At 40.2% G+C, this 25,299-nt stretch overlaps 1 protein-coding gene across 12 annotated transcripts in view; it reads left to right on the top strand.

Moving 5' to 3' along the window:
- The window catches only part of LOC121090611 (melanopsin-like), a 46,777-nt gene that overhangs the window by 6,799 nt on the left and 14,679 nt on the right, over positions 1 to 25,299 (top strand). For 7 of the 12 annotated variants that reach the window (XR_005828643.1, XR_005828639.1, XR_005828641.1 and 4 more), the window contains exons 2-9: positions 1,842 to 2,163; positions 4,469 to 4,567; positions 13,951 to 14,093; positions 16,393 to 16,526; positions 18,065 to 18,268; positions 18,681 to 18,852; positions 20,626 to 20,781; positions 21,896 to 22,003. Coding sequence is in view for 7 of the 12 variants with exons in the window: in XM_040599321.1 (XP_040455255.1) it covers positions 2,077 to 2,163; positions 4,469 to 4,567; positions 13,951 to 14,093; positions 16,393 to 16,526; positions 18,065 to 18,268; positions 18,681 to 18,852; positions 20,626 to 20,781; positions 21,896 to 22,003 (1,103 nt within the window). In the remaining 5 variants the exon portion in view is untranslated. Of the gene's footprint in view, positions 1 to 1,841; positions 2,164 to 4,468; positions 4,568 to 13,950; positions 14,094 to 16,392; positions 16,527 to 18,064; positions 18,269 to 18,680; positions 18,853 to 20,625; positions 20,782 to 21,895; positions 22,004 to 25,299 lie in introns of those variants that run through there. The other 5 variants (XM_040599342.1, XM_040599350.1, XM_040599333.1 and 2 more) reach the window with 4 other exon arrangements.

Here is a 25,299-nt window from a genome sequence, read left to right as displayed (position 1 = left end):
TTTTCTAGTCTTAAGAGAGTGGAAGAGAAAGGGTTATGGGGGAACAGTATGGAAGAAAGTCCAGCTTAGGAGGGAAGCTGTGGGTGTCATTTCATTGCAACAGGTTGTTACCCTGGAATAAATCAGAAAGAAAAAAGTTGGACAAGCATTTTATAGAGTCCTCTTAAGTAATAAATAAGTGGCAAGTGAACAGGTGTTTGAGCATGTAATTTATAACTCCAAATTATTTAAATGCACTGGGTGCATTCTGGCACTGCTAGAGGTCTTAATTTTTAATTGATTTTGTCTTTTTAATCATATATTTATCATGGTGGCTGTGTGGGCTATGTTTGCTGTTAAACTTTCTCTAAAATTTCCTAGGAAGTCCCAAGTTTTCTTTCCGTGTCATTATATATTCACCAAATTTTGAACTAGTTCACATTCTGTATTACTTTCTCTTGCCATAAACTTAACTGTACAAAAACATGTGTATGTGGAAGTATACCTCAGTAAGTTGATCGAGGGATTTAAAGTTGAAAATTTCTTTCCGTTATTTGACTGCCTTCAGAGGCTGCAAATTATCCTACCTAGGATGTCGTGTGCTTCCAGTGTGCTGGGGTGCCAGCCTGCCGAGAGCGTGTGACTGCTGAAGATGGTCCACTTAATCCAGCAGTCCTTGGCCAAGCAGAGTTTGAAGCAGAATTCATTGCACATGCAAGACTGGGCCCAGAATAGAAATGTGTCTGCATTATCATTGCAGGTGATTAAACAAGGCTGATGACATTCCTGGACTACCAAAGCATGACAAAACAATGTTACTAGATGAGATGATTCAGCCTTTGGTATCAATGTACCCAAGGGTTTCTCAAAATTATGCAAACATAACAAGAAACATGGAGTTGCAAGACATGACAACTGCAATACAAGCCAAGCTCTCCAAGCCCTGAAAAGTAGGAAATTTTAGTATACTGGTGCAAGGGAAGCTGAGAGGCAACCATCAGGCTGACTTGCATGAACTGATTGCACTCTACTAAAGCATTCACAAATATGGCCAGTAGACACTTCTTATAAATTCCGTGGTGAGGACAGTCATGCTGGGAAACACTGAAATAAAAAGAAGTTGTTCAGACTTTATGTGCAGCTTTGGTAGATACCAGGATTTAGGAGCATGCTAACAAGTACATAACTAACCAGTCAGAAATGCCTGGTACTGGATGGTGGTAGTTCAGCAGAGGATGTGACACATGCAGAATGCACGGCATGGTTCAAATACGCAGACTTGGGCTGCTGTACAGCTGGATATGCCTCTGGGGCAGGTTGTTGCAGTAAGGTCTGAGCCTGAAGTCACCAACTCTTTTGCTGACAGCAGACCCAGGGAATGGTGTCAGCAGCTTCGTGTGACAGCATTTGCAAAGCCCAAGAAACAGGCAGATGGACCTTTCTGATGTTTGCCGTGCAAAAGGACAGGGCACTGTGAGAGTCTGCTAAGTTTAATTGGAGGATGCAGACCAGAAGATTGAATGTCAGGTGGGGATATGTGCCTGATGCCTATGGAAATTTACTGACTGCCATCAGCATAGCTGTTCTGCCAATGAAATGACTGGCTAGGTGAAACCAAGCCCACACCGATTAGATGATGAACACGATTTAAACAGCTACAGCTAGTCTAGAGCTAAAAGAGCAACAGGAAGGAGCGTGTTTTCTTCGTGTCTTGTTAAGTTAGCAATGCCTGGAAAAGGACTTGATCTCAAGTGAGCAGGAAATGTATTTGGTTTTTTAATTATAAAAATCACAAAGTACTTCCTCTGAACTTTCTGCAAATAGTTCTAGTGATCAATAAATTACTTGCCTTTTTTTTTTAGAAAGAAAAATATGCGTAGTTTCTAATATACCTGCTATCTTTTGCTACAACTTCTATACTGAAACTTGTGCCAATATTCAGAAAACCTAGCTGAGGAAACCTTTACCATGATAGAAAAAGAGTGATCATGGCTTAGAAACACGCAGTGTTGGCCTCACCGTGCCCTCGCTGACGTAAGAGGCCCCTCCCTTCGCGGCATTGCAGTAGACCATTGCACAGAAGATGGACATTGGCAAATGAAGGTTAGCGGTGACAGCAAGAGCAACCAGGGAGTTCCTGGATTAATGCTGGTGCTTTGGAAAATTCTAGTGGTGCTGCTGAAGGTAAGTGCCAGTTAGTTACTCCTAAAGTAGCTGATGGGGGAGGCAGGTGGTCTCAAATGCTGGAGGGCTGCAAGATCTGCAGTATTTGCAGTCCCTCCTCAATAGTGCATGAGGTAGCAGTTTGATTGTGTCCTGGATGATGCTTCCAGACCCTTAGGTAATCCATTTGCAATAGAATTATTTTGTATTCAGCCATAATGACTGTACAAGTGCTGTGAAATTGCTTTTCAACTCTGTTATTAGCTCAGTGTTTACTGTTTGGTCACAACAAAACCAACAGTAATAAACCATTGTTCAAGTTCAATATGAGCTTGCAATTAACAGTGCTTTCAATGGGCTCTTTACTTGTGGAGAAATCTTAAATGACCCTCTTACCCCACAGTTTTTGTGAGTAGATTGTCCCTTCACCTGTTTTTCTGTGGAGAAATGCTCTTTAGAGCGGTGCTTTTCTGGAGTTGGATGGACTGAGAAAGGCTCAGTGTGAGCTTAAATTTGGTATCAATGTGACTTGAGACACATACCATGCTTGATTAGACTTACTTTTGTTTGTTTTGTGAGATTCTCTGGTGCATATTACTTTGCTGGATTGCTTATTTGCTTTTTAAAAATAAAGGTTCAGAAGGAGTTAGTTTTTGCCTGAGATGAGACATAGGGCTCTGTAGAAAAAAAATTGTGGGGACTCCCTGAGGCTTTCTGATTTGACACAGTAAAACCGGGGTTTTTTTTCAGCTAACCAGATTGTGGGCTTCTCTTTTTGTAAAATGGCACTTCCTCCTTAACTCGAAAGAGGACGCTGTCCTGTGCTGAGATTTTTCTTTTCTGGTAGCTCATCATGGTTCAAACCGGTGTTGCAAAGACCATCTGAGAGTTGCTTCAAATGTACCCCATATCTGGAGATTATTGTGAGGGTTGGAGAAGATGTTGTTTCCTAGTATAGATGTGCTAAACCTCTTCTAACCTTTCATAGAGGCTTGAAAAGTGGTCTGCAGAATTAAAACAAGAGATCGTGTTGAAACAACTACATTGTCCCTATTTTCAGTGTACTACACACATCAGTGGAGAGGGAAAGAATGAAACTCCTTCACTATCAAGACGCATAGTCGTCTTGATGCTTCTCCAGACCAAGTAAAGGCACTTGCTTTTGTGTGAGATGTTGTTAGTTCCTCCAAGATGAGCACTGCCATCAAATAATTACATTTTTTGAGAGGTGCAGAAATTGCTTTTAATATACACACCTGTTCCCACCAAATGTGTCAAAGCATGCTCCATTGTTTTAGTATTTTATAAATTTGTAAGTCTTTTGATTGCTGTAAGTTCTCTCTAATTGTGAGTTTATGTTGCAGTTCCTTATTAGTTTGCTAGTGCTGCTTCAATCTTCCTCTGAAATAAATCTTCAGTACTGCCGTAGCTTGCTACTTGTAAATGGAGTTGCCAGTTTCACTTGTTCATTGGATGTGGGTCTGTTTGTTCCTTTAGCAATGCTAAGTCCACAAGGAATTTATAAATGCTTCCTGCTCCAGGTGGCTAGAAAAACAATTATCTCCTTCTTGCATGAGAGTCTGTTTTGGTCTTGTTTTGGAGAGTTAAGGGAGGTTGCGTTACTGCCAAATGCTTTCGTTTTGCAATAAAGATTTGCCTTTTGCTGCAGAGATGGGTCGTCTTGAATATATCTCACCTGATAACGTCCTCCTTTTCCCAGTCATCTCCATTACCTCTGTTAACTGTGGCAGCTACGTGCTTTATTCTAAACAGAGTATTTAGAGTATCTAGTGGGAATCTGTCAGACTAAAATACATAGGCCATTGGACTAGACAATGTATCAGTGATCCAGTTTAAAATGTCTCTAAAACTAATCATAAAATATTCCAAATCCAGATTTTCATCATACTTAGGCACCTACCAGTGCAGTTAAACACAAGGAATATTTTCAAAACCACAGAAGAGCAGTAGGTGTATTGCCACCAGTGCAACCATAGGTGTGATGTGCCTAAAAAACTCTGGAAATCTGCCTTTTCATGTAGGACATAGAGCCACAGTAGAAGAAACTGTTTCAAATGAAGTGGAAGACTTATTACAGCCTTCTCATCCAAGAAATATGGTCCCTCTACAGATTATCTGTTGAAGTTAGTCTACAGCATCTGGGTGCATAACATGCATATAGGTTCATTTGGCTTTTGTTGTCTGACCCAGTTCCTTGTGGAAGTAAAATAAGATAGGCAGGAAGATTTTCAGTTTACTGAGACAGCATACCTGTCCTCAAGTAACTGAAATAATATTTTGTTTTCCTTATGGCTTAAATCAATAGGTTTTTAACTATATATTTTGGAGGATTTATTCCTGGTGTCATGGAATATTTTGGGTTGGACGCATGGTCATCAAGTCCCACCTGCTGCTCCAAGCAAGGGTAACTTCAACGTTTTGTAGTTCTCTGTGGATGGACATTGTGCATCCTCTCTGGGCCCCTGTTTCTGTGCTTCACCAATCTCACTGAAAATTTTGCCTGCTGTGACTTGTGACTTGTGCCTGTTGCCTCTTGGCTGCTCGCTGTGCCCCTCTGGCTCTGCCCTCTGCATACCCCCCTTCCATGCATAAAGGAATATTAAACAGATGGAAGCAGATATTGCATAGGAGTAATCTTCAGTTTAGAGTGATTAGATATTTCTTTGATCTAACAGAAACTGAATGCTACAGTATTCATCTAATATCACAAATGTTCTTGAAGTTAACAGATGGAGAGTGCGCTTGCTGTATTCCCCATGTTCTTCCCTTAAAAGCATCTGTTGCCAGATGCTGTCAGGTGTAAGATACAGTGGTTGGTGGGCTTCTGATCTGACTACTTTTATCAGTTTTCATGTTCTTAAATCTATATGATTAAAAAATCTAGATGATTAAAATGGTGTCAAGAAGCTGGGGGGTTGCTTTTAATTGCTCTCCATCCCCACCCTACCACCCATGACAAAAATTTCTTGTTGAAATATCGAAATTACCCTAGTTGGTGAAGAATGTCTCTGGTTCCAGGCCTTCAGTTAAGAGTATTACCTGCAGAAGAAAAGTCTGTTTATAAATAAATAAGGAAATGTAGAGAGTGAGATGAATTCTTTAGAAACCTGCAATTCTTTACGCTTAGCTAGTAGAAATTGTACATAAAACTTCACTGAAATGTAGTTAATAGGGGAAGTGTATTTCTGTTAGCATTGTGCTTTCTTCATCATTCACCATACTTCATTGTAGGTGACAGACTAGAAAAAATATAGAGAAGAGGATCCAGCAGGAACCAGATGACTGCACTGATGAAAAATATTAGCTAGATGTATTTTTAAAAATGGCATTAGAAGGACTATATAGTATTAGTGTAAGTTTTTAACTTCTTGCCTTAACTGTTTTATTAGCATGTGTTTTCATTTTGTAATCACCCTTTGAAAAGCTGATGTCAGCTGATGATTTTTTTTTCCAAAGTCCTGTAAAAATAAGCACGCGTTTTCATGGGATCTATTTAAAATGTAGAGCCCACTTCTCAGAGAGGTTTCTGCACACAGATCTTCTGGCAGCAGCTGTGTGGGTCTCCCTGAGAAGCAAGGCAGTGCAATGAAAAGACTGCTAACATTTAGATGAGATGCATAAAGCCAAAGGTGGCTGGTGAAGGATTTGTTCTCAGTTATCAACAGTGAGGAAGAAAAAAATCAGTTTTTTTGAAAACAAAGTATGAAAGTTAAGATGTCCAGAAGACAGAGTATATGTTCAAGCTCTTTGAAGGCTCAGGGCACGATGTTATACCTACTGGCAGAGATCAGGATTTCAATATGTGGTGCAAACATCTGTGGACAGGCAAAGACAGTTCTTCATGTACTCCTGTTAAAAGCAGTAATAGGTGAGCATCACTCAGCAGTTGTGCTCACTGCTGCTTGGGCTGAAGCCTGGGGCTGGGCACGGGTGAGGGCTTGGTGCAGGCAGGCAGTGCGTGCTGCAGCAACATGTTGCCGTCAGCAAACAGTGGCAGCCCATGAAATTGCTTTTGGTGCATGGCGGGTAAGCAGGAACATCCTGGTCAGACATCCGTGGCTGGTGAAATGGGAGCAGCAATGGTCTGGCAGGCTGGGATGTGTGAAGTGGACCAGCGTGAGCTACAGGAGCTCAGAGGAGGTGGAGAGGGGAGAGCAGGTCGGGTGAAGAGCCCACGTTATGCCAGAGGGTTACAGCACCAGCGAATTCAGAGCACTCTTGCCATAGAGTGGCAAATGTAGAATAAAGGGATCTCTTTTTTTCAGGTGAACTTCATATGATTATTAAAGAGCTGCAGGTAGCATTAAGGCACTCAGAGGGAGAAAACCAACCTATGAAAGTATGATGAATGATAAGAGAAAAAAAATGTTGTTGTAGTGTATAAATGATTTTTCCCTGAAAAATGCAAAATTTCTTATATTAAAGGAAATAACTCTGATATCATGTTTTGACTACACATGCTTTTTTCTAACATGCTTTAATGCACTAAAAGATACATTCTGAGAGTTCTGCCTTCTGCTTTGTTGTTGCACTGTGCTAACAGTCATGCATTGCCTCATGGCCAAGCAAATATGCACTGAACTGTAATAGTCCAGCTAATTTGGTACAGTGTTAGCATTGATCAGATTTGTTCAGCGTGCTGCCTGCCTAAGCATGCCTAGCTTGTGTTGTAATTTGAGGTGCGTTTGGACATAGCATCAGATAACTGTGGAGGCATTTATCCCCAAGGGGACAATATGGTATCTCAGGGGCCACATTAAGGAACTGACTGGGTGTGCAAACCTGTGAGAGATGAGAAGGTGACGATGGTCTGAGCCCTCACCTCAATTGAGTATTAACAGCTTATGGTAGTGGGCTTTTAATTGCTTGTTTTTCAAAAATGCTTAAGTCATGGTTGAATTTGGTTCTTTTAGGTTTTATGCATTCAGGTTAGATTTGGATGTGTTTAAATAAACATAAAATGTATGTAGAGGAAAATGTTACGAAGATCTGGTTAATTCTACTGGTCTCGATGACACAAATACACCAGTACTGGAACAGAAATGTCCTCAGAAAACATGCCTTTGGTATCTTGATTTAAAACTTTCAGGTCTTGGAATAAAAATCCATTGCCTTGAGGTTTCATTATAGTAACTTGAATTACGGAAGGGAAAAAAACCTGTGCTACTTCGTGCTTCCCCATGAAAACAGTGCAGCAAGTAACACAGTGCTCCTCCCAAGGTCGGGTTGTGCAGGCACACTCAGCTCAGTACCTTGTACTGAGTAAGCTGTTACATTTGCTGGCCCCTGTCCAAGCAGCGCAGATAGTGCTGGAGCTGGCACAAGACAGCTTGTTTTTCAGTTGGGCTGATTTTTTCTTACTGAGTTATATTTTGGTGTTTGTGGTTTTGTTTTACTCAGAGAAGCAAATGTGTCTTTTTGCACTGGTTTAGGTGGTGTGGCTGGGGATGCACATAGCAAACAGTGTCCGTATGATTTCCAGAAAAGACTTTGCATTTTAAGGCTTTTTGTCAGTATCCAGAGAGAAGTAAACGTGCCTTTGAGATGGCTTTGTAACAAGGAGACAAATATTAAAACATGTTTTCACTTTTATTGTTTACTTCTGATTTATGTATTCTCATGTGAATTATTTTTATATTGCCTTATTAATTATAAACATATGAATTATTAATACCCCTTGTTTACATTGACTCGTAAGGCTGGCAAGGTAGACATCTGGGTTTGCCTACCTTGTTGAGTTTCTGACTGGTTTAGTTTCATGATATTGAGAACCTGATTAGGGTTTGATGGTGTTCGCTTTGGTTTTTTTAAGATTTTTTCTACCCCCCGCCCCAGCCCCCCACCCCCGACACATGCTATTAGATTGCTTGCAACTATGAGAAGTTTAAGCACAGATATTGAGGGCCTGAAAGAAAGCATCTTGTCAAAGCAGGGGCTGTGCTAAACATGAGATCTTCAGGATACATACCCCAAATGTGTCTTCAGGTCAGACATTAAATGCTTTTTTTTCAACCATCCATTTCAGTAACAGCCTAGAAGCACTTGCTGAAATGGAATTAACTAGATACAGATGTTATTATAGAAAAAAATTCTCAAGGTTTTTCTGCAGTGACCTCAGTCTGTATAAATACCTGCCTAGGTCTGAAGCAGATGCCAGACTTTGGTACCCAGCTGCCTTTGCTGTTTGTCCTGTTCTACACAGCACTGGAAGTTCCTGTTCTTGTTTGTCGCTTTTGGGTGAACTGCATCAAATTCACAGTTCCATCTGCTAAACCAATTGTCTTCTTGATTAAGTGCATGCTATAAATACGTGTTTGAGTGCTCTTGGCTTTGGTGTATGAACTGGTTGGAATGAGCTGTGGAAGAAGAGTGTCATCCGGAGACTGATAAGAAAAACAACTTTTCCACATGTGGATGGTCGCGGTTTGATTTGATTTTTGAGGACCAAATTAATCTGTATTTCGTCTGTAGTGTTGTAATGCAGTACTGTTACCAGAAGTTGGTTAACAAGCAAAGTTGGTGGGGATTTGAGGCGGGGGGATGGGGGAAGGCTTGTTTTTTTAATACCCAAAGGTAATAACAATGTTTTCAACAAGTATGCATTTTAAATAGATCATATTTTGAAAAATATCTGACCATCACTAGCTCTACTATGGTCACCACATAGCAATGGTCTTCTGTTTGCTGACTAAAAAGTTCCTACATACAAGATATTCATTAAGCCCCAAATTTCATCATTTCAAACCAGATGGTGCTGCGTACTGAAATTACCTCTTACGTTGACCATCAGTGAAATTACAAGGAACTTACCAACTACTACCTAATAGCTGGTACACATGGATTGCTCCTATTTCATCATACATAAGTATTGTTTACCATTTTTCTTTAAAGTGTAACTGTATAGACTTCATTTTTTACTACAGTAAAATCAAACTCGTACATTGTGAATCCATGTAGCAGGTCAGCACAGGGAGGCTCCTATGCTGTTAATTCACTCTCTTGTTAGTGCTCATTAATCCCCTATGTAAGCAAGCCCTTACTTAAGCTCATTTCAGTCTAAATAATTTCCACAAGATAAGCTTACATCCATGACCAAAATCAGAGCATAAATAAAGCTTTAGATACTCTTATATCCACCTAATGCCAATCATACGACCATTTTCCATTATTTTCTACCCCTACCCATTAAAAGGGATCTGCCCTTGCCCTCCTTTTTTAGCCACTATTTTTTTTTGTCTTCTGCATTGCATTCTTAATCAATCTTCCAGTTGGAAAGCAGAAACAGATGGCTCTAATTATTTGGACATCATTTTGTCACTAAAAATCAAATTACGAAAGCTCTCATAGAATAACTTTTCTCATCTGTTCTGTTTTCCACCCTTATTTTGGGAGAAATAGACAAAGTTTATTTTTATATCTGGTGCCTGCTTCCTTTGCCAGCTAGCTGAGGGACAGCTGTTAATTATTTGTCCTCCATTTGCCTGCAGATCTGTTAGTTGCCCTGCCATGAAAACCCTCCAAGCAGTCATGTAGGTGACAGCATTTTGATGTTGTAGTCACATCGCATGTAATGGTAAGGCCATATCATGATTTATGAGAGTTGTCAGGTCCAACATCTCATAGAGTCAAAACACAAGTGATGGTAGAATTAATTTAGGAGCCAAACAAAGCAGGATAGCCAAGTATGCCAGAAGCTGGCCTTGCTGCAATTACTGACATCTTTATGGGCTGCTTATTTACGTTGGTATTGTTGAGTGAAGCCATCAGGTTGTTCTGGACAGTGTCTTTAAAATCTTCATTTAGGAAGTGGATGTGCATTCAGCAGTGTGCTTGAGATTCTGTTCCAGGAGCACAAATGGAGGGAGGAAAAGCCAATCTGAGGGAAAAATGGACAGGTGAACACACCTCACATGGGCCCTGGAAAACTTGCTTCACCCATTAAAGATTCAATATAGTGGTTGAATAAAAAGTAATGCCTGCCTTCATTATCTTTACATTAAATCACATCGTTGAAGAGAAGGAGAAAGACTGTGCCTTATACAGAACAAGGTTTTCATTCTACATTATGTGGCTGCAATGATACTGAGCACCCATAAACACAACTTACTGAAACAGCCGTGCTGAATCCAGGGCACCCATCCGTTACCATGGCAGTGTGAAACAGCTGAAGCTGGGAAAGCATCTCACAGCATGTCTTCTAACTTTGTAAGTTTTCCAATAGCATTCTCAAGGGGTCCAAGTTCACTGTTACTAAAATTAAAAGGAGTAGACTGAAGTAAAGCTGCACAGTGTACTCTAGCATTTAGAGAGCGGTGGCATGAGATGGGTCCAGAATCCATGGTTTACCAAGTCTAAATGACAGGACCCTTCCACTACTATAAACTGATTTTTTGCTGATTCATACCAGCTGTCATTGACCATACATCATTTTGGCGCTAAGAGAAAAGCTAATACAGACATAACCTGGTAAGACTCAGCAGCGACAATGGCAAATGCAACCTGTTTTACTTAGCTGCTGCCCTGCTTAACAAGTCATCTGGAAAGATTTGTAATAGTTATTTGGGTTTTCTTGTTTTGGAAAGTGTGACAGCAACTTGGAATAGTCTCCTATAGTTTAATTTTATTCTTATTACTTGGGAGAAACTAAAAGTACCCCAAAAATGCGTGAAGTAACAGCTTTTGAGAACATCAGCAAAAAACAGCTTCTCATTAGAGCTCATCACCAAGCTTAGACATTTTTTTTCATATTTCTGGGCCTCATCTTCATACAGAAAAATATTGACATTAGTGAGTATTTAGTTTGTAAATCAAAATTGCCAAAAAGGCCAGCTTCTCAAAGGTGGTACTCTAGGAAAAGAGAAAAATCTTAGATGTTGTGAATATCTTAAAGCCTTGATGATACTGATGGTTTGTTTCCATTTTCGTGTTTTTCTGTCCAAGAACAGGTCTGTATTAGAAAAGCAGCATTTGTTCAATAGAGTAGATTTTAAATTCTCAACCTTAAGAGTATTTAAATCTTTATTTTTATTTTTCTATTGTGAAATCATGCCGAATTAGTGAAATAAATTGTGAGTAAAATGAGGTATAAATTCTATTTGATTAGCTTGCAGCTATTTGTACTGTTTTATGTAGAAAATGTCCACTAGTTTAAATTATTTTTTATCAGAGTTCAGGTTTTCTGTTGAAATATATATATACACGCACACATAGATATGCACATTTATCTTCTTGGATCCAAATTGCAGTGTAAGAATGGTTTTCTGTCTTTATCAGCTTGCCACATTTCATACAGCTGGATGCCTGCCACATCCTGCTGTCCCAGGGTAACACCAACAGAGTGAGTAATAGTCATCTTTTCATTCAGATCTTAAAGCTGTTCTTACTGCTATTAACATTACAGCAAAAATCATCGTAGTATTTTATGAACTCCGTTGAAAGCATGATGACTTCTACAAGGGCTGTGTAATCTAAACATCCCTCACTTCAGCTTCTCGCTGAGATTGCAGGCTCTGTGTAATCTCTGGTATTTATTGCCTTCCAAATTCCACTCTGTAAGCATCAATATTTTACATTTCAGCCAGTATCGCCAGCAAACTGTAATTTCAGCTTAGAAATGTGTCAGAAGACTTTTTTCAGCTTTTGACACAGCTTACCACCCTTAACTGAATAAACCAGGCCAAAACGTCCAATTCAGCTTCTCTTCAGCAGAGGGATAAAGCAAGACACCTTTGGGTGTGAAATTCATAGTCCATTTCTCAAATGAGTTTCTGCAGCAGTGAGTTCCCATATGGTGAAGCATAATGCATATGACCGACAAGTACTGCTTGCCCTGAATTACATTTATATAATACTCCGCTACATAATAAACCTCTATATAGGGATAAATCCTGAGCATGCCTAACAGATAAGCTGGAAAGGAAGAAAAAAAGGGATCCTTTTCCTTTCTCTGCGGTTTAGCCTCTCTGGTATGCATTGCCAGAAATGAGGCAGGGTTCCGATGTAGTGCACGCGTGCTGCTAAGAAGATTAGGTTTGAGGGAAGAGGAAAGGAGTTTAACAGGGTTAATTTGCGTGCCCAGGCAGCCCCACTCTGAGAGCACAGCACCGTCTGTGCCTGGTGCCACTGAGCATTTCCCCTCTGGGCCACCTCTCCGAGTGCTGTCTGCCCTTATACTCTCACACCTTCTTCAAGGGTAAGTGCTACACAGGGTGACATTATTTCTTGCTGCCTAACCACTGGGAATAGCATTGACAGTCCTCCAGTGCAGCCAGCCACCAGCAGACACTCCCTTTCATTTTTTTTTGCTTTTACAGTGATGTTACCTTTGGTGAAGTGTCACGTTTGTGGTAGCATCTGTCAAATGGCTGAGAAGGCTTGAAATCAGCTTTCTGTTTTGAAGCCATAGCTTTTGTACCATTTACTGCATCACTTCAGTCCCAGGAGCTTTGCTGTCAGCATTTCTGCTCCAGATCCACTCTTGCAGATGCTCAGGGTGTGTGATGCATCTCATCAGGTGCTCCCAGCCACCGAATGCCAACCTGCCCTGGGGAGTACCCACAATGGGACCACACAGTGAAGGGGATAATGCCCACAGGTAGAACTGTTGTACAAGGAGAGACCTGTAGTATGTGCACTTCATAGGCGAGTAAGGTGTAATAGAAGGTAGAAGGAAGAAACTGCGGTATGGGAGATTAGAAGCTAGCAACAGAGCGGGGTGGGAAAGGGGGGGGGGTGCAGGAAAGTCTGTTCCCACCATTTTCAAATGGCTGCTTAAATACTACAGTGGGGTAATAGTTATAATCTTGAACCTATTCCATCACCTAGCTCCTCTTCCACAGACCCGTATCAGCCTCTTCCCATACCCCACACTGGCTGAGCTGTACAGTGGCAAAACATGGCAATGCAAAACAGGTCCTCAGCTGTGACAAGGTGCCATACCTTTGACTAAGCTGTCCAGATCTGATCATGTGTGTGAGCGCTCTGCATTGCTTAGCTGCTTCTGACTTGGTAAATAAGGGTCTCCATCAGGCAATTCAGACTCTTCTTGTAAATAATGCTAATGAGAGCCGAGTGGGTTAGCTGTAGGCTGCCCTGCTGCTGAATTTAGCCAGTGATAAATATGCATTTGTTTAAAAAAAAAAACCCAAACGCCAATGTAGAGAGTTGGTGGGGTTTTGTTCATGTGCTGGAGATAAAGAGCAGTGAAAGAAGTATCAGGACTATAGAATGTATTTGTTCTTACACAGGTGATGTTACTGCTGCTGTTTTACCTCTGTATCCTACCTTTTCCACAGGGATTCCCAGGTTTGCAGCACTGTAAATTAGTGGATAGGAAGCTTGGGGAGACCCATGGAATTCAATGTTTATAAGTGTGGGATTTGATACCAGTGGTCCTAATAAAACCCAAGTATGACAAGCTATTCCATGTTGAATCCAAGTTTGTGTCATCAGCTAGCTCTGCACCCCGAAGTGCAGCAGCTACCCAGAGTGAGTTTTATGCTAGCACATCTTTGCCTTTTTCATATCATCATAGTAACTGCTTTAGTATTTTTCTCCACTCTATTTTCCCCGTTGATGTTTTTAAATATAAATATGTACTGTTAAAGTCATGAAGGCTAGTTGAGGGAAACTTGATTACAGGGATGTGGAAAGAGCTCAGGGATGTGTATTTGATTTGCATGAGCTGTGGAAGTGAATTTTTTGCCTTGCTTCAACAGGCTGAGCCCATGTCCCCTGGAATGGGTCCTGAATGGGCTAAGCTTTCCTTTCCCTCTGTTTTCCATTCAGGTTTTGAACATGGGCACCCAGCCACACGCTGTGACCAAGGCAGAGATCCCTGACTATGTTCTTTACACCGTAGGAACATGTGTGCTCATTATTGGCTTCATTGGCATCATTGGAAACCTCCTAGTCCTCTACGCATTTTACAGGTACAAAAATTCCTTTTACGGTTAATCTGACTGGCCTTGAGGTTCATGTGTGCCTGTGTGCAGATGTTCTGCATTGGTTCCCTCTTGGATTATATCTCCAAGCAAAGGCTGATGGCAATAAGTAGTGGGGAAAGGCAACCACCCCCCCCCCCCCCCATACATCCATGCACAACACTGATAACCTCAGTGTAAATTACTTATGTTTTAAGGAATCGAAGAAAATGCGAAAATAAATACCTTGTTTGAGAAACAATTCCAAATGAAAGTTTAAAGAGGAGTTTAATACTTTCAATGGCAGAAACCTCAGTCTCCCTGTTGCAGGCTTCTTCACTTATTCTCTAGAATGTGCAGAAACACTTGACAAAAACTGATGCTCTTCCCAGCAGCCCAGATGTCCTGGATGGACCAAGAAAGCAATGTGCTACATAAGTTCATGCCATCAGTGTATTCCCTGCTTCAGGCAGCTCATAGGATTTCTGTCAGTTTGTGTGCTCGCTTGGCTTCTGACAGTGTAATAGACAGCCAAAGCTACTGCAGCTAGAGTATGCAGAAATCTCATGGAAAAAATAAATAGCCTCCTTCTGTCCCACACTCACTGGGATATAAGCTGGATTTTAATATCCTTCTCACTCACTGCTTGCTGTCATCATGCTTACAATGCTAGAAACACTGGTGGGGTTATGAATCAAGCATTAGCTCCCTATTGTTAAATGTTTAAGATGAATAGATTAGTTTAGTTGTTTTGAACAGCTGGCTTTTAATACGAGGAAGAAGAGAAACTGAATTCCCTGCAACTGTAGATACGATCGTGGTTTTTGAAATGCAGTGCAAGCTCTCCATTTCTCTTGAAATTTGATTTTTAGCTGGTGTAATAAAAGCATTAAATTGCCAAAGTACAAAAACCTTCAAAGACAGGTGAGCACATGCAAAGGTGTGAACTCTGCACCCTCTCTCACCCAGTTGTTGCAGGCAGTTACAAACCCCAAGATTTTGTTAGAATTGCAGTAGCATTAAGATGGCTTTCTCAATTTCTTTTTCATTATTTCCTTATCAGCTTGAGGAAAGAAATTCATGTTAGCTGCAGATACCAGTATTTTAAGGCACATCAGAAAGGCCTCAGTTGTTCAACTTTGTACACTGAAGGAGGCATTTGGGGGGAAAGAAACAATTATTTCTAACTATTGAGAATTACTACATGCAGGTTGCAAGAACAAAGCTATTTATAAAATTCGGCTTCCTCCCTGTGTCTCACAGGGTGTGCAAAGTCACCTCTTTTTGTATTATATGTACCTAACACTGTGAAAAGTCCTGAATTCAAACTCTAGGTATCAAAGGTCTGAACTTCACCATGCAACCAATACAGTGGTTAACACTGAGGGACTACTAGCTGAGTATTACACCTCTCAGTATATCCTTCAAAAATGCCAGTTTTAAGGTAGACTTGGGTGAGCCAAACTCACAAATTAACTTTCCTGGTGGGACATAGTATTTGATCAGAGCGACAAAGGCATTTTCAGCCAAATAACACCAAGTAAAAGCAAGAGGTTCTTTATCATGTTACCAGTATCTTTATTCCTCTTAGCCAGAGCCAAGGGTAATCTTGAATGCCAGCTGAAAGTTTCCGAAGAGGTTGTAACTCCAGATATCCCTAGGAAGTGGTGAGATGCCGTGGAAAAAAACCTAGAAGTGGTGGTTTTTTTCTTTGGATTAACTTTGCTTGCGGACTGGCTGCCCCTTTCGCACTCCTTGTTGTGGCATTTAATGTTGCCTGTTCATCTGCAGCTGAGAGCTTTTGTTCTCTTATGAGATGTATATGAACAAAGGCATTGTTTTCAAATCTCTGTGCATGCTCTGATTGTGCTGTAGCACTTTGGAAAGGGTCATTTAGTTAGTGGTAATATGGCAACTCCTCAGCTCGGGGCTTTTAAAAATTCCCCAAAAGCAGGTTCTTTGGCTCAATACCCTGCTTCAGATCCTGATCTTGTGCAGTGCAGGACATGCTCAGTGTTACTGTGCTTATAGGGAACTGCTCTTCTGAACAAATCCACGTATTTCAACACAGCTGGAATTCTCCTCCGTTTGAAGAAAAAACAGTCCGTTTTATCCCCCCTGCTATTATCAGTCATTTTGAAATGACTACATCTGTAGCTGGAGTAATTGACTGATGATGAGCAATTGATTGACTGTAAGTAACTATTGATTCCAACCTGGATAACAGTTGTTTATGCTGGCTAGCAAAGTTATAAAGTTAACTGTTCACTTTGTCTATTTTACATCACTTATTTCTCATGTTTTTAAGCAACAAGAAATTGAGGACGCCCCAAAACTACTTCATAATGAATTTGGCTGTGAGCGACTTCCTGATGTCGGCTTCTCAGGCACCCATGTGCTTTGTCAACAGCTTGCACAGAAAGTGGATACTTGGAGAAATAGGTACTTTTCAACATTAATTCTTACATCACCAACTCTACACTGTCTGCAGCCTATTTTAGGCGTAACAATCTTGGCTTGTGCTGTAGAGACAGCAGCACAAGATTCCTGAGTGACAGCCGCGGTTCTTGACATCATCAGTCAGCTTGATAGCACATGTTTTGTGTTATAGGTTTGATTCTTTCATCTTACTTATTTTGGAAAGAGAGGAGTCAACATCAACATGTAATCATGTTACCGTTTAGCTTTTAGGGCAGAGGTTATGGCTGAAGATGGCTAGAGAAGTTTTATTAAGTTCTAAATATTTTTCTTTGTATTAGTTTAAGAGGGAGTTAATATTTTTTAGAAATGTATGTTGATATCCATTAGCATGCTTCTAGGAATCTCACGTATGTTGATAGCCAATAGCATGCTTCTAGGAATGTCACATTTGATTCAGAGATTTAAATAACAATAACCAGTTGAGAGGTCTGCAAATTTAAGTTCCTTTCTTTCCAACTGCAAGAAAGATATGGTGAAGCATGCTCAAATTGTAGCTGAAATGTGGGTATAGCAAGTTTCTCAGAAGGCTTGATGCTTTGCTTGGTACTGCTCATCACATCATTGGGTGAAAATTTGCACCAAGTAGTGGCTGTGTATTGGTGGAGCAAGCCTGGAGACCATGTATTATTTAGCGGCACAGAAGGGCTGCTCTTTAGTTTGAGGATATTTTTAGTCTTGCCCCAGCCCCTTAGGTGCAATCAGTGTAAATTATTCTGCTGCCACAAATGATGGGATTGATTTGGGCTGAGTAAGATGTGGTCCTTAACTGCAGGTTACTAATAAAGGCTTATAAAGTAGAAGTATGCTTTAAGATTAAATCTGATATTTTGACTGCCTCCCATTCCTGGTGGGCTGTTGTCTATAACCACACAGGATGACAATGAGACATCGCAAAAACTGACTCAGGTTTCTGAATCAAATTAGGGGCAGTATAACTCTGCAAGTTTTCATCTCTGGCAAAATGCCTGAATGCAAAGAGGGGAAAAAACTTGTTTCACGTAAAAACTGTCAATTTTTTTAAAACTGCTGCTGTGAACTGTAGGAGCCAGAGCTATGTTTTGCAGCTGGTCTTTTAGCCATCAAATTTAAACCACTTCTACATTTTAAGCCACATAAAACAAAGTCATTTTTTGAAACACCCATCTGTCATGCTGCAGCCTGTTAAGATCAATATATTGGGCAACAGTCCAGGAAAATGTAATTTTAATTAGATTGGATTTTCTTTGAGGCAGTTTTCCATTGACAAAAGGTTCCCAGTTGCAGTCCGCAGTGGAGTAGGACTTGTTAAATACATAGGTTTGTATTTCACTAATATTTGTGGTTTTTCTAATAAACATTTAATAACTATGAGATTGTGAGGCTAAGAAAATTCTTCTAATGGGAGAGAAGTCCTCAACTCCTCAACCAGGAAAAAAATAAGAGGTTTATCTTGTCAGTTTCTGAGAAAAAAAATGCATGTGTTTTAAGAAAATCCCTGACATTGCCATTTTCTGCTTCAGGCTGTGATTTGTACGCTTTCTGTGGGGCACTCTTCGGAATAACCTCAATGGTGACTTTATTAGCTATTTCTGTTGACCGCTACCTTGTGATCACTAAACCCCTGCGATCCATACAGTGGACTTCAAAGAAACGCACCATGCAGATCATCGCTCTTGTGTGGCTGTACTCACTTGGATGGAGTGTGGCTCCGCTCTTGGGGTGGAGTATGTTGTCTGCTCTCTATCTTCTTCTAGTGTTCCCTACGTGGTCTGGTTTAGCCTTGCTCGGGGCATAAAAAAAATGGGTTTTTTGGTAAGTTCTCAGGGAAATGCCTAGCCAAACCTGATAGTTTGTCATTGTACTGTATATCTGCACCTATTGCAGTGCAGATACCCTCCTCCCTACCCCCAGGTTATATTCAAGCAGAATAAATTGCAGATGGAGTATTAGGTGTATCTGAGGGTCTGGCAGTCAGGACCTCCTCTCTGCATTCAGACCACATGTATCATATGGCCAGCATAACTCTTTAAGACTACATATACAGTACGGGGTTTATTTGAAGTGCTCAGTTGTTGGATCAGCAACTGCAGAAGCTTTGGGTGCATGTGCGAATAATGTATTCCATGTATTTCATAGGTTCCTATGTGCCTGAGGGCTTGATGATATCCTGTACATGGGACTATGTAACCTACTCCCCTGCAAACAGAAGTTACACCATGATTTTGTGTTGCTGCGTTTTTTTTATTCCCCTGATAATAATATTCCATTGTTATTTATCTATGTTCCTGGCCATAAGACGTACTGGCAGGTAAGCAGTGTAGTGAAATAAGTAAATCTCCTTTTCTTGTATTAGAAGATTTTCTCAATTTCTTTAAGCTGCAGAAAAATCTGAATCAAAAATTAATCTGAACTGAAATTGGAGGTAAAGTGGCAGGTCATTAACAGCTGTAACTGCAGAAATAATTTTGTCAACGTAAAAACTGGAATGGATGTATATATTTTGTAGTAGGGAAAGAAGTCTCTGGTGGTTCTAATCTTATTGCAGACTGTGATAATTAATAATACATCAGGTAATTTAATAGTTTGGATTATTTGTATTTCAGATTTGCAATATAAGGAACACAGTCCTTGTGCATTCCAGCACAATTTTTGGCCCCAAGGGATGATAAACAGCATGTAGCAATGGGGGCATCATCCGCCTTTGAGCTGCTCCGTAAATGTATTATTGTCCTCATATTTTTTGACAGTTTTATTTAAGGCAGGCATCCCAGAAAACCTTGTGGTTCACTCAAGCATCACAACTGCACTTACAATATCTGGCTATGCTTGTTAGGACAATTTTTTTCCAAATTCTTTGTCTATATTTGAAAAAAAGGAAAAAAATCAGCAGGTGTTAGCCCTGTAAAGTAACTTCATTCTGTCAGTTATTTTTCTCCTCATGAGCACATGACTTTGGTCTGATCCAACACCAGCTGGAGCTGTGGGTCCTTCTCATTGCTTGCAATGTCATCAGCTCAGATGATTTTTCTTTGCATCTGCCTGCAGGCACTTGTTGAATTCATTTGGCTTCACAAAGCTAAATTCCATTTTTACAAGCCTAAAGTGAAGTTCTTACTGAACTCTATGTTTTTGGTCCTGGTTTTTACTATGCTTTGGTTATGCATATTTGGTACCAAGCGAAGGAGCAAATAATGCGTGCTTATAACAATGGTGTCCTGTACACCTGTGAAGCACAGTGGCTGCAAGATTTTTTTTTATGCCTTTTGCTCACTAATACAGTAAATTCACTTTACAAGTGTGTTCACAGTGCACCAGGAAGGAGTTTGTTATCCTGCTGGCTGGTAATTACTGTCTTCAGCCTGAAATATATTTTCATGTAACAACGCTGATATGCATAAGTTGTTATTTCTATGCCAAATTATATAAAACCATTTTTTTTTTAATAAAAAATGTTCACCTGATGTGAGAAGACAATTTGATGGGACATTTTTTTGGTAAAAGTATTAGGACTGCCTGTTGTACTCCCCCCCCCCCCCCCCCCCCCCCCCCCCGAAAATACTAACATTCTAGTGAATAAATGTGCAAGGAAGTAAAAATGCCCCCATAAACATTTGGGGTCAGGTTCCTCAGACTATTCCAGCTCACGTTACCTCATCAGCTGGGATTTCTGCAAGCTGTTCCTCCCTTGGAAAGCAAGAGCCATAAGATTTGATTTTTGCTTGCAGCTGTGCCTCTGTTCGCTCCACCTCTGAAAGCAATGAAGGGCAAGGGGTACCAATTTCTTCACCTTTCCAACATGAAACCTTCCTTGTGTTAGGATAAGGGTATGATATTCCCGTCCTCTAGTCCCAGGGGTTCTGGCTCAGTCCCACAGGTAAACAAAGCTCAGACAGAATGCCTGGGACCATTTTATTTCATTAATTACCTTCTAGAGTTTTAAATATCAGAAAACAAAAAAAGCATTAGAGCAAGGAAAGTTTAAATCTGCTTCATTTTGCGTATTGCTGAGAACATATTAGAGATAGTGCACCTCACTTTTTCTCCCTCCTGCTGACATATCTGCATCTTTCCCCCCTCATAGAGATGTTCAAAGGCTGGGGTCCTGCAGCCAGAAATCCTACCTTTCTCAGTCCATGAAGAATGAATGGAAACTGGCAAAAATTGCTTTTGTGGTCATCATTGTGTTTGTCTTGTCCTGGTCTCCATATGCTTGTGTCACCTTGATTGCCTGGGCGGGGTAAGTGGACATGTAATCAAAAGAGCATGTATTATTCTAAAATGTAAATATGATTCGTACTGTCACCCACAAGAAGCAGATCTCCCTTTTGAAAGGGTTTTTAATAGTTATTACGTTGGAGGTGATACTGCATTCTTCGCTATGTCCTTGTGGATAAAGCCAGAAAAGGGACTATTTGTCTATGTATTTTAAAAACATTATAATTTTCTACCTGCATTTTTGGTACACATTGTTTTCTCTCCTCCATGATACTTTCTTTGTATGAATTGGAGGAGTTTACCTCTTCTCTCCTGATACCTGTTCTTTCAAGAAGCTTACTCCGTACACTGCTGCCTCTGACAGAAGGCAGAAAAGAGTTTATATTCCCTCATATTCACCCCGAACTTCCATCTTTCTCCAACTGCTCTCCACTTCAAAGGGACCTGTTGTCTTGTCAGTGCACGTTCTTGATTTCAAGGTCGATTTGGATGGGGCTTTGAGCAACCTCATCTAATGAAAGATGTCTGTCCCCACAGCAGAGATGTTGGATGGTCTTTAAGGGTTGCTTCCAACCCAAACCATTCTGTTATTCTATATTAATTGTGGTTATCCTGCACTGACATTGATCACATGTGATTGACTCTGGGAGCTTAATGACAAGAGGAGAATATTGGTTTCAAACCGCTTCCAGTCCTCTCTTCCTTCTGCAGTGTTTGCAGCTGAGTCACTGACACCCATTACTGTGCAGTGTGGAATTTTAGGTTTGATGCTGTTTTCTGTTGACATTCCCTTTTCCCAGATGGTCACAACAGGGGTTGTTTTGGTGGTGGGTTTTTTTTGGGTTTTTTTTGCCTAGTGTAGAAACAGGGAAGGTGGTTCTTTGTGTTCCTGGTCATCCTTAAATAGATAACTAATTATTTGCATGCCTTTCATCTCCAAATGATTGAAACCAAGTACATACTATCAAATGCAAGCCTTTCGTCTGAGCAAAGAATGAATTTGAATGAATTAACATTTCAGGGGTATTTCTTATAAAGCGATCACAGCACAAAAACAGTTGAAAAGAGTATTATGTTTTAGCAATTTAATATTAATCCATGGCATAGCTGTGTGTGATATTTTTGCTTTGTTTTAGTCGAGGCGACACCCTAACACCATATTCCAAATCTGTGCCAGCAGTTATTGCAAAAGCTTCTGCAATCTACAACCCCATCATATATGCAATAATTCACCCAAGATACAGGTACAGTAAACATATAGGTATGTGTATAACTGTACATGCAAATGTGTTTCTTTACAATGAATGAACTACCCTCATTCCCTCAGCCTCACCCCATGCAGTCGGTGCTCCTGCCCTGGCCACCCCATGATGGGATCTGGGTGGTCAGACCCTGCACCACGTCCACCCGGTACAGGGCATCCCAGACTGGGCATGGAGCCCAGGGGTGGCCAACAGAGGAGAACAGTCCCTCCCTTCACCTTTCTTCACCCTCACAACCCTTTGCCCTTTTATTTCCTTCTCAAGTGTCTTGCAGCCAGTGAATGAGTTTGAGCTGAAAGGTATGAATTCTGCTTTTCACCCAGGCCCTCTGACTGCAGTAAAGTAAGGGATGGAGAGTATAAAGATAACTTGTTCCTACAGAGTAGATAATTAGAAAGGTAACAATGTATTGTAAAAAAAGGTTTCCATACCTTTCCGATGGGAAACCTACAAGATTAGGGGAATGTAAGACACTCCTCCAAAGAATCAGAAACCTTTCCCTTTGCACAAGAATGTCCTTTATAATCTCCTTTAACAACTTCTCTAGAATATCCCAGTTGCCCTCCAGAGACCAGCTCAGCCTTTCCCAACATGTAGGGAAAGCATGAGAAGGAACCACCTTGTGTTTCAGAAAGGTCACCTGCTCTTAAGGCATGCGTAGTACAGACACATGAAAAATTACTGTGTCTTCAGCTGTGTGGTTCTAAAAGGAGTTACAAAATGCTTTTACAAGGGAATAAGCTGGCATGGTGTTCTGCTGAATGGTTTCAAGCAAGGACAAGCTTACCTTGCTCATCCCAGATGCTATGCAAGCTAAAACTTTTCTGAAGTCAACATTTCGTTTAGAAATGTCCTCCCAGCTTCACCTGAGAAATGTGTTCAAGTGCTGGCAAAGTCAGTCACTTCTGTTAAAACTTCTGAAATATTTGGTTTCTAAAAATCCAGCAAAAATATTTGTGTGTGTGTGTGTGGCTTTCTGAGATATTTTTTGTTTGTTTGATGTAAGGAAAGAGATACAACTCCGCTGTGTTCTCAGCTCTATCTCCAGCATTATGTAGGCTCCTAAATATTTTTTTTTTCACCTTTATGACTCACAGCAGTATACTTAGAAGAAGCTATAGCTGACACAGAAGATACAGCTCAAAGCTTGCAATTTCCTCCCATAGCTGTATGTAATGTGTTTCTTAAACACTGGCGGTAAAAAAAGACTTTACTCTATAAAAGGAGAAATGCTTGTAACAGAACGGCTATTCAGCATATCTCTAGATTTTTCTGCAAGTCTTTCAAAGTGTATCTACCACAAAGGGATGCTGCATCAAAAGTTCCGACAAAACGGCAATGCTGTGGTGATAAATGTATAAATGCCGCTAGATGGCAGGGTTAGTCGTTGGTATGAGGTTTGTCTTGTCCAAGAAGGGGAAAAGCTGCTAACTTATATTGCCTGAAGACTAGGATCTGGGAGCTGGAAGTTGAATTCATTTTTTTGAATGTCTGATGAACAGTCGTGTGGTGGTTTAAAGTTGTAAGGCCAGTGGCAATACACCCAGAAATGGTGAAAATATGTATTTTGTTTGAATATGTCTGCTATTGTAATTAACACCATCTCGCATCCTCCAAAAACCTCAGTCCATCTTATTCTTTGAAGATTGTGGAGCATTTTGGTTTAGAACAGGGCAATGAATAATCTCTGAGAGCTTGTGGAAGTTGAATGAGAAATTTTGCATGTCTGGCTGATGCATTATGAACCTGTTATTTTTTTCTGATCCAAAGCTATTATGTTTGGTGATTCCTTACAGTATTTTTGCAAGGTCAAGTGAGTGTTTTCAAAGCAGCTACTATAAATCCAACTGCTTCAATAAGTCTTTTTCCTATCAGCCTTGGCTTTTATAAGTAAGACTTTATTAAGAAAAAGGCTGAAGTCTGAAACAGGATTTCAGACACACTCTTAACAAGTGTTTTGTTTCATTTTTTCCTGCTTCCTAATTTATATTTCTAGACGTATCAACAAGAGAAGTGTTTATGGAGTTGTTGTGAAGGCATTTCATAGACTTGGGAGTCATCCAGTCAGGAAAAGAAGTAACATTGGGTGCCCCGTGATCAATCAAGCATGTGGTTTTAAAAGTGAAAAAGCAGCTACAGTACACCAAGAAATCAGCTGGTGAAAATATGTTGGCAGGAGCAATTTTGTTTGAACAGCGAATAATGAATATGTATGTAAAGATCAATGTTGCTGTATAATTTCCAAATCTTCTAATAATTCACATTATGCCTTGAAAGTAATTTATCCAATGATGGATAAATGGGTCAGTCTGCTCAGGTCCAAGACTTAAGGGTTTGGGCAGGGGATAAATTGCCATTTTCCATTGGAACTACTGAACTAAGTTAACTTTCTAGGAAAGGACATCTAGAAATCAGGACCTAAAATGTTCAGATATGGCTCAAACCAATGGCATGCTACTACCAAAGCAAGATACTTTTTGGCATAGAATTGCTGTCCCTGCATCATAACACCCCAACAGATCGAATAAGTCTTTTTGTGGGGTTTCTTTTCCTTAAGCAATCAAAAAAATACATTGCAATGAATGTAACTGAAAATACGACAGTGATCTTTATGATAGTACTCAGTTAAGAACTGGTCTAAGAAGTTACCTGCTATACTACCCCCGACAAACCCGCTCCCCACCAGCACACAGGAGAAAAACACTTCTTTCCCTGACAGGTATCACTGGAAGTAACAAATGTAGGTAAGGAAATGTATGCAAAGTTTTAATTCACAAAATGCTCTTTCGTGGGGGAAGACAGTTTTCACTCCTTTAACAACCTGTATGTGAGAGAACATTGCTTGGCTGTGTTAGTTATTGCAGAAAATTCCTTACCTTTTGGAATTTTTAGGGTTTTTAATCATATGTTCATAGCAAATGGAAATTCTGCATCTCCATGTTTCCAACTTGCTCCCAAGAGAAACACACTTATACAAAATGACTTATTCAAAATTGTTCCATCATAAATAACATAATAATCATAAATAATTTTGAACTGCAGTATTTTATCAAAAAATTGTTTGCAATTACTACATATTTGACTTTAGGTGAATTTTATTTCAGTGGCTTATAAAAATATTATTAAGTGCTTTAGTTTGTACCTATTATGTATTTCACACGTACAGTATTAAAACTCCTTTCAAAATCTGTACTGTCATCCCAGCCAACAAAATGTCCTTCAACAGTGCTCCCAAATGTTAGTAAAATTAAAACTCTGGTCCCTCAAGACATCAAAAA

The sequence above is a fragment of the Falco naumanni genome, chromosome 1 (genome assembly GCF_017639655.2).
Source record: "Falco naumanni isolate bFalNau1 chromosome 1, bFalNau1.pat, whole genome shotgun sequence".
Classification (NCBI taxonomy): Eukaryota; Metazoa; Chordata; class Aves; order Falconiformes; family Falconidae; genus Falco; species Falco naumanni.
This window is presented reverse-complemented; position numbering and strand designations above follow the sequence as displayed.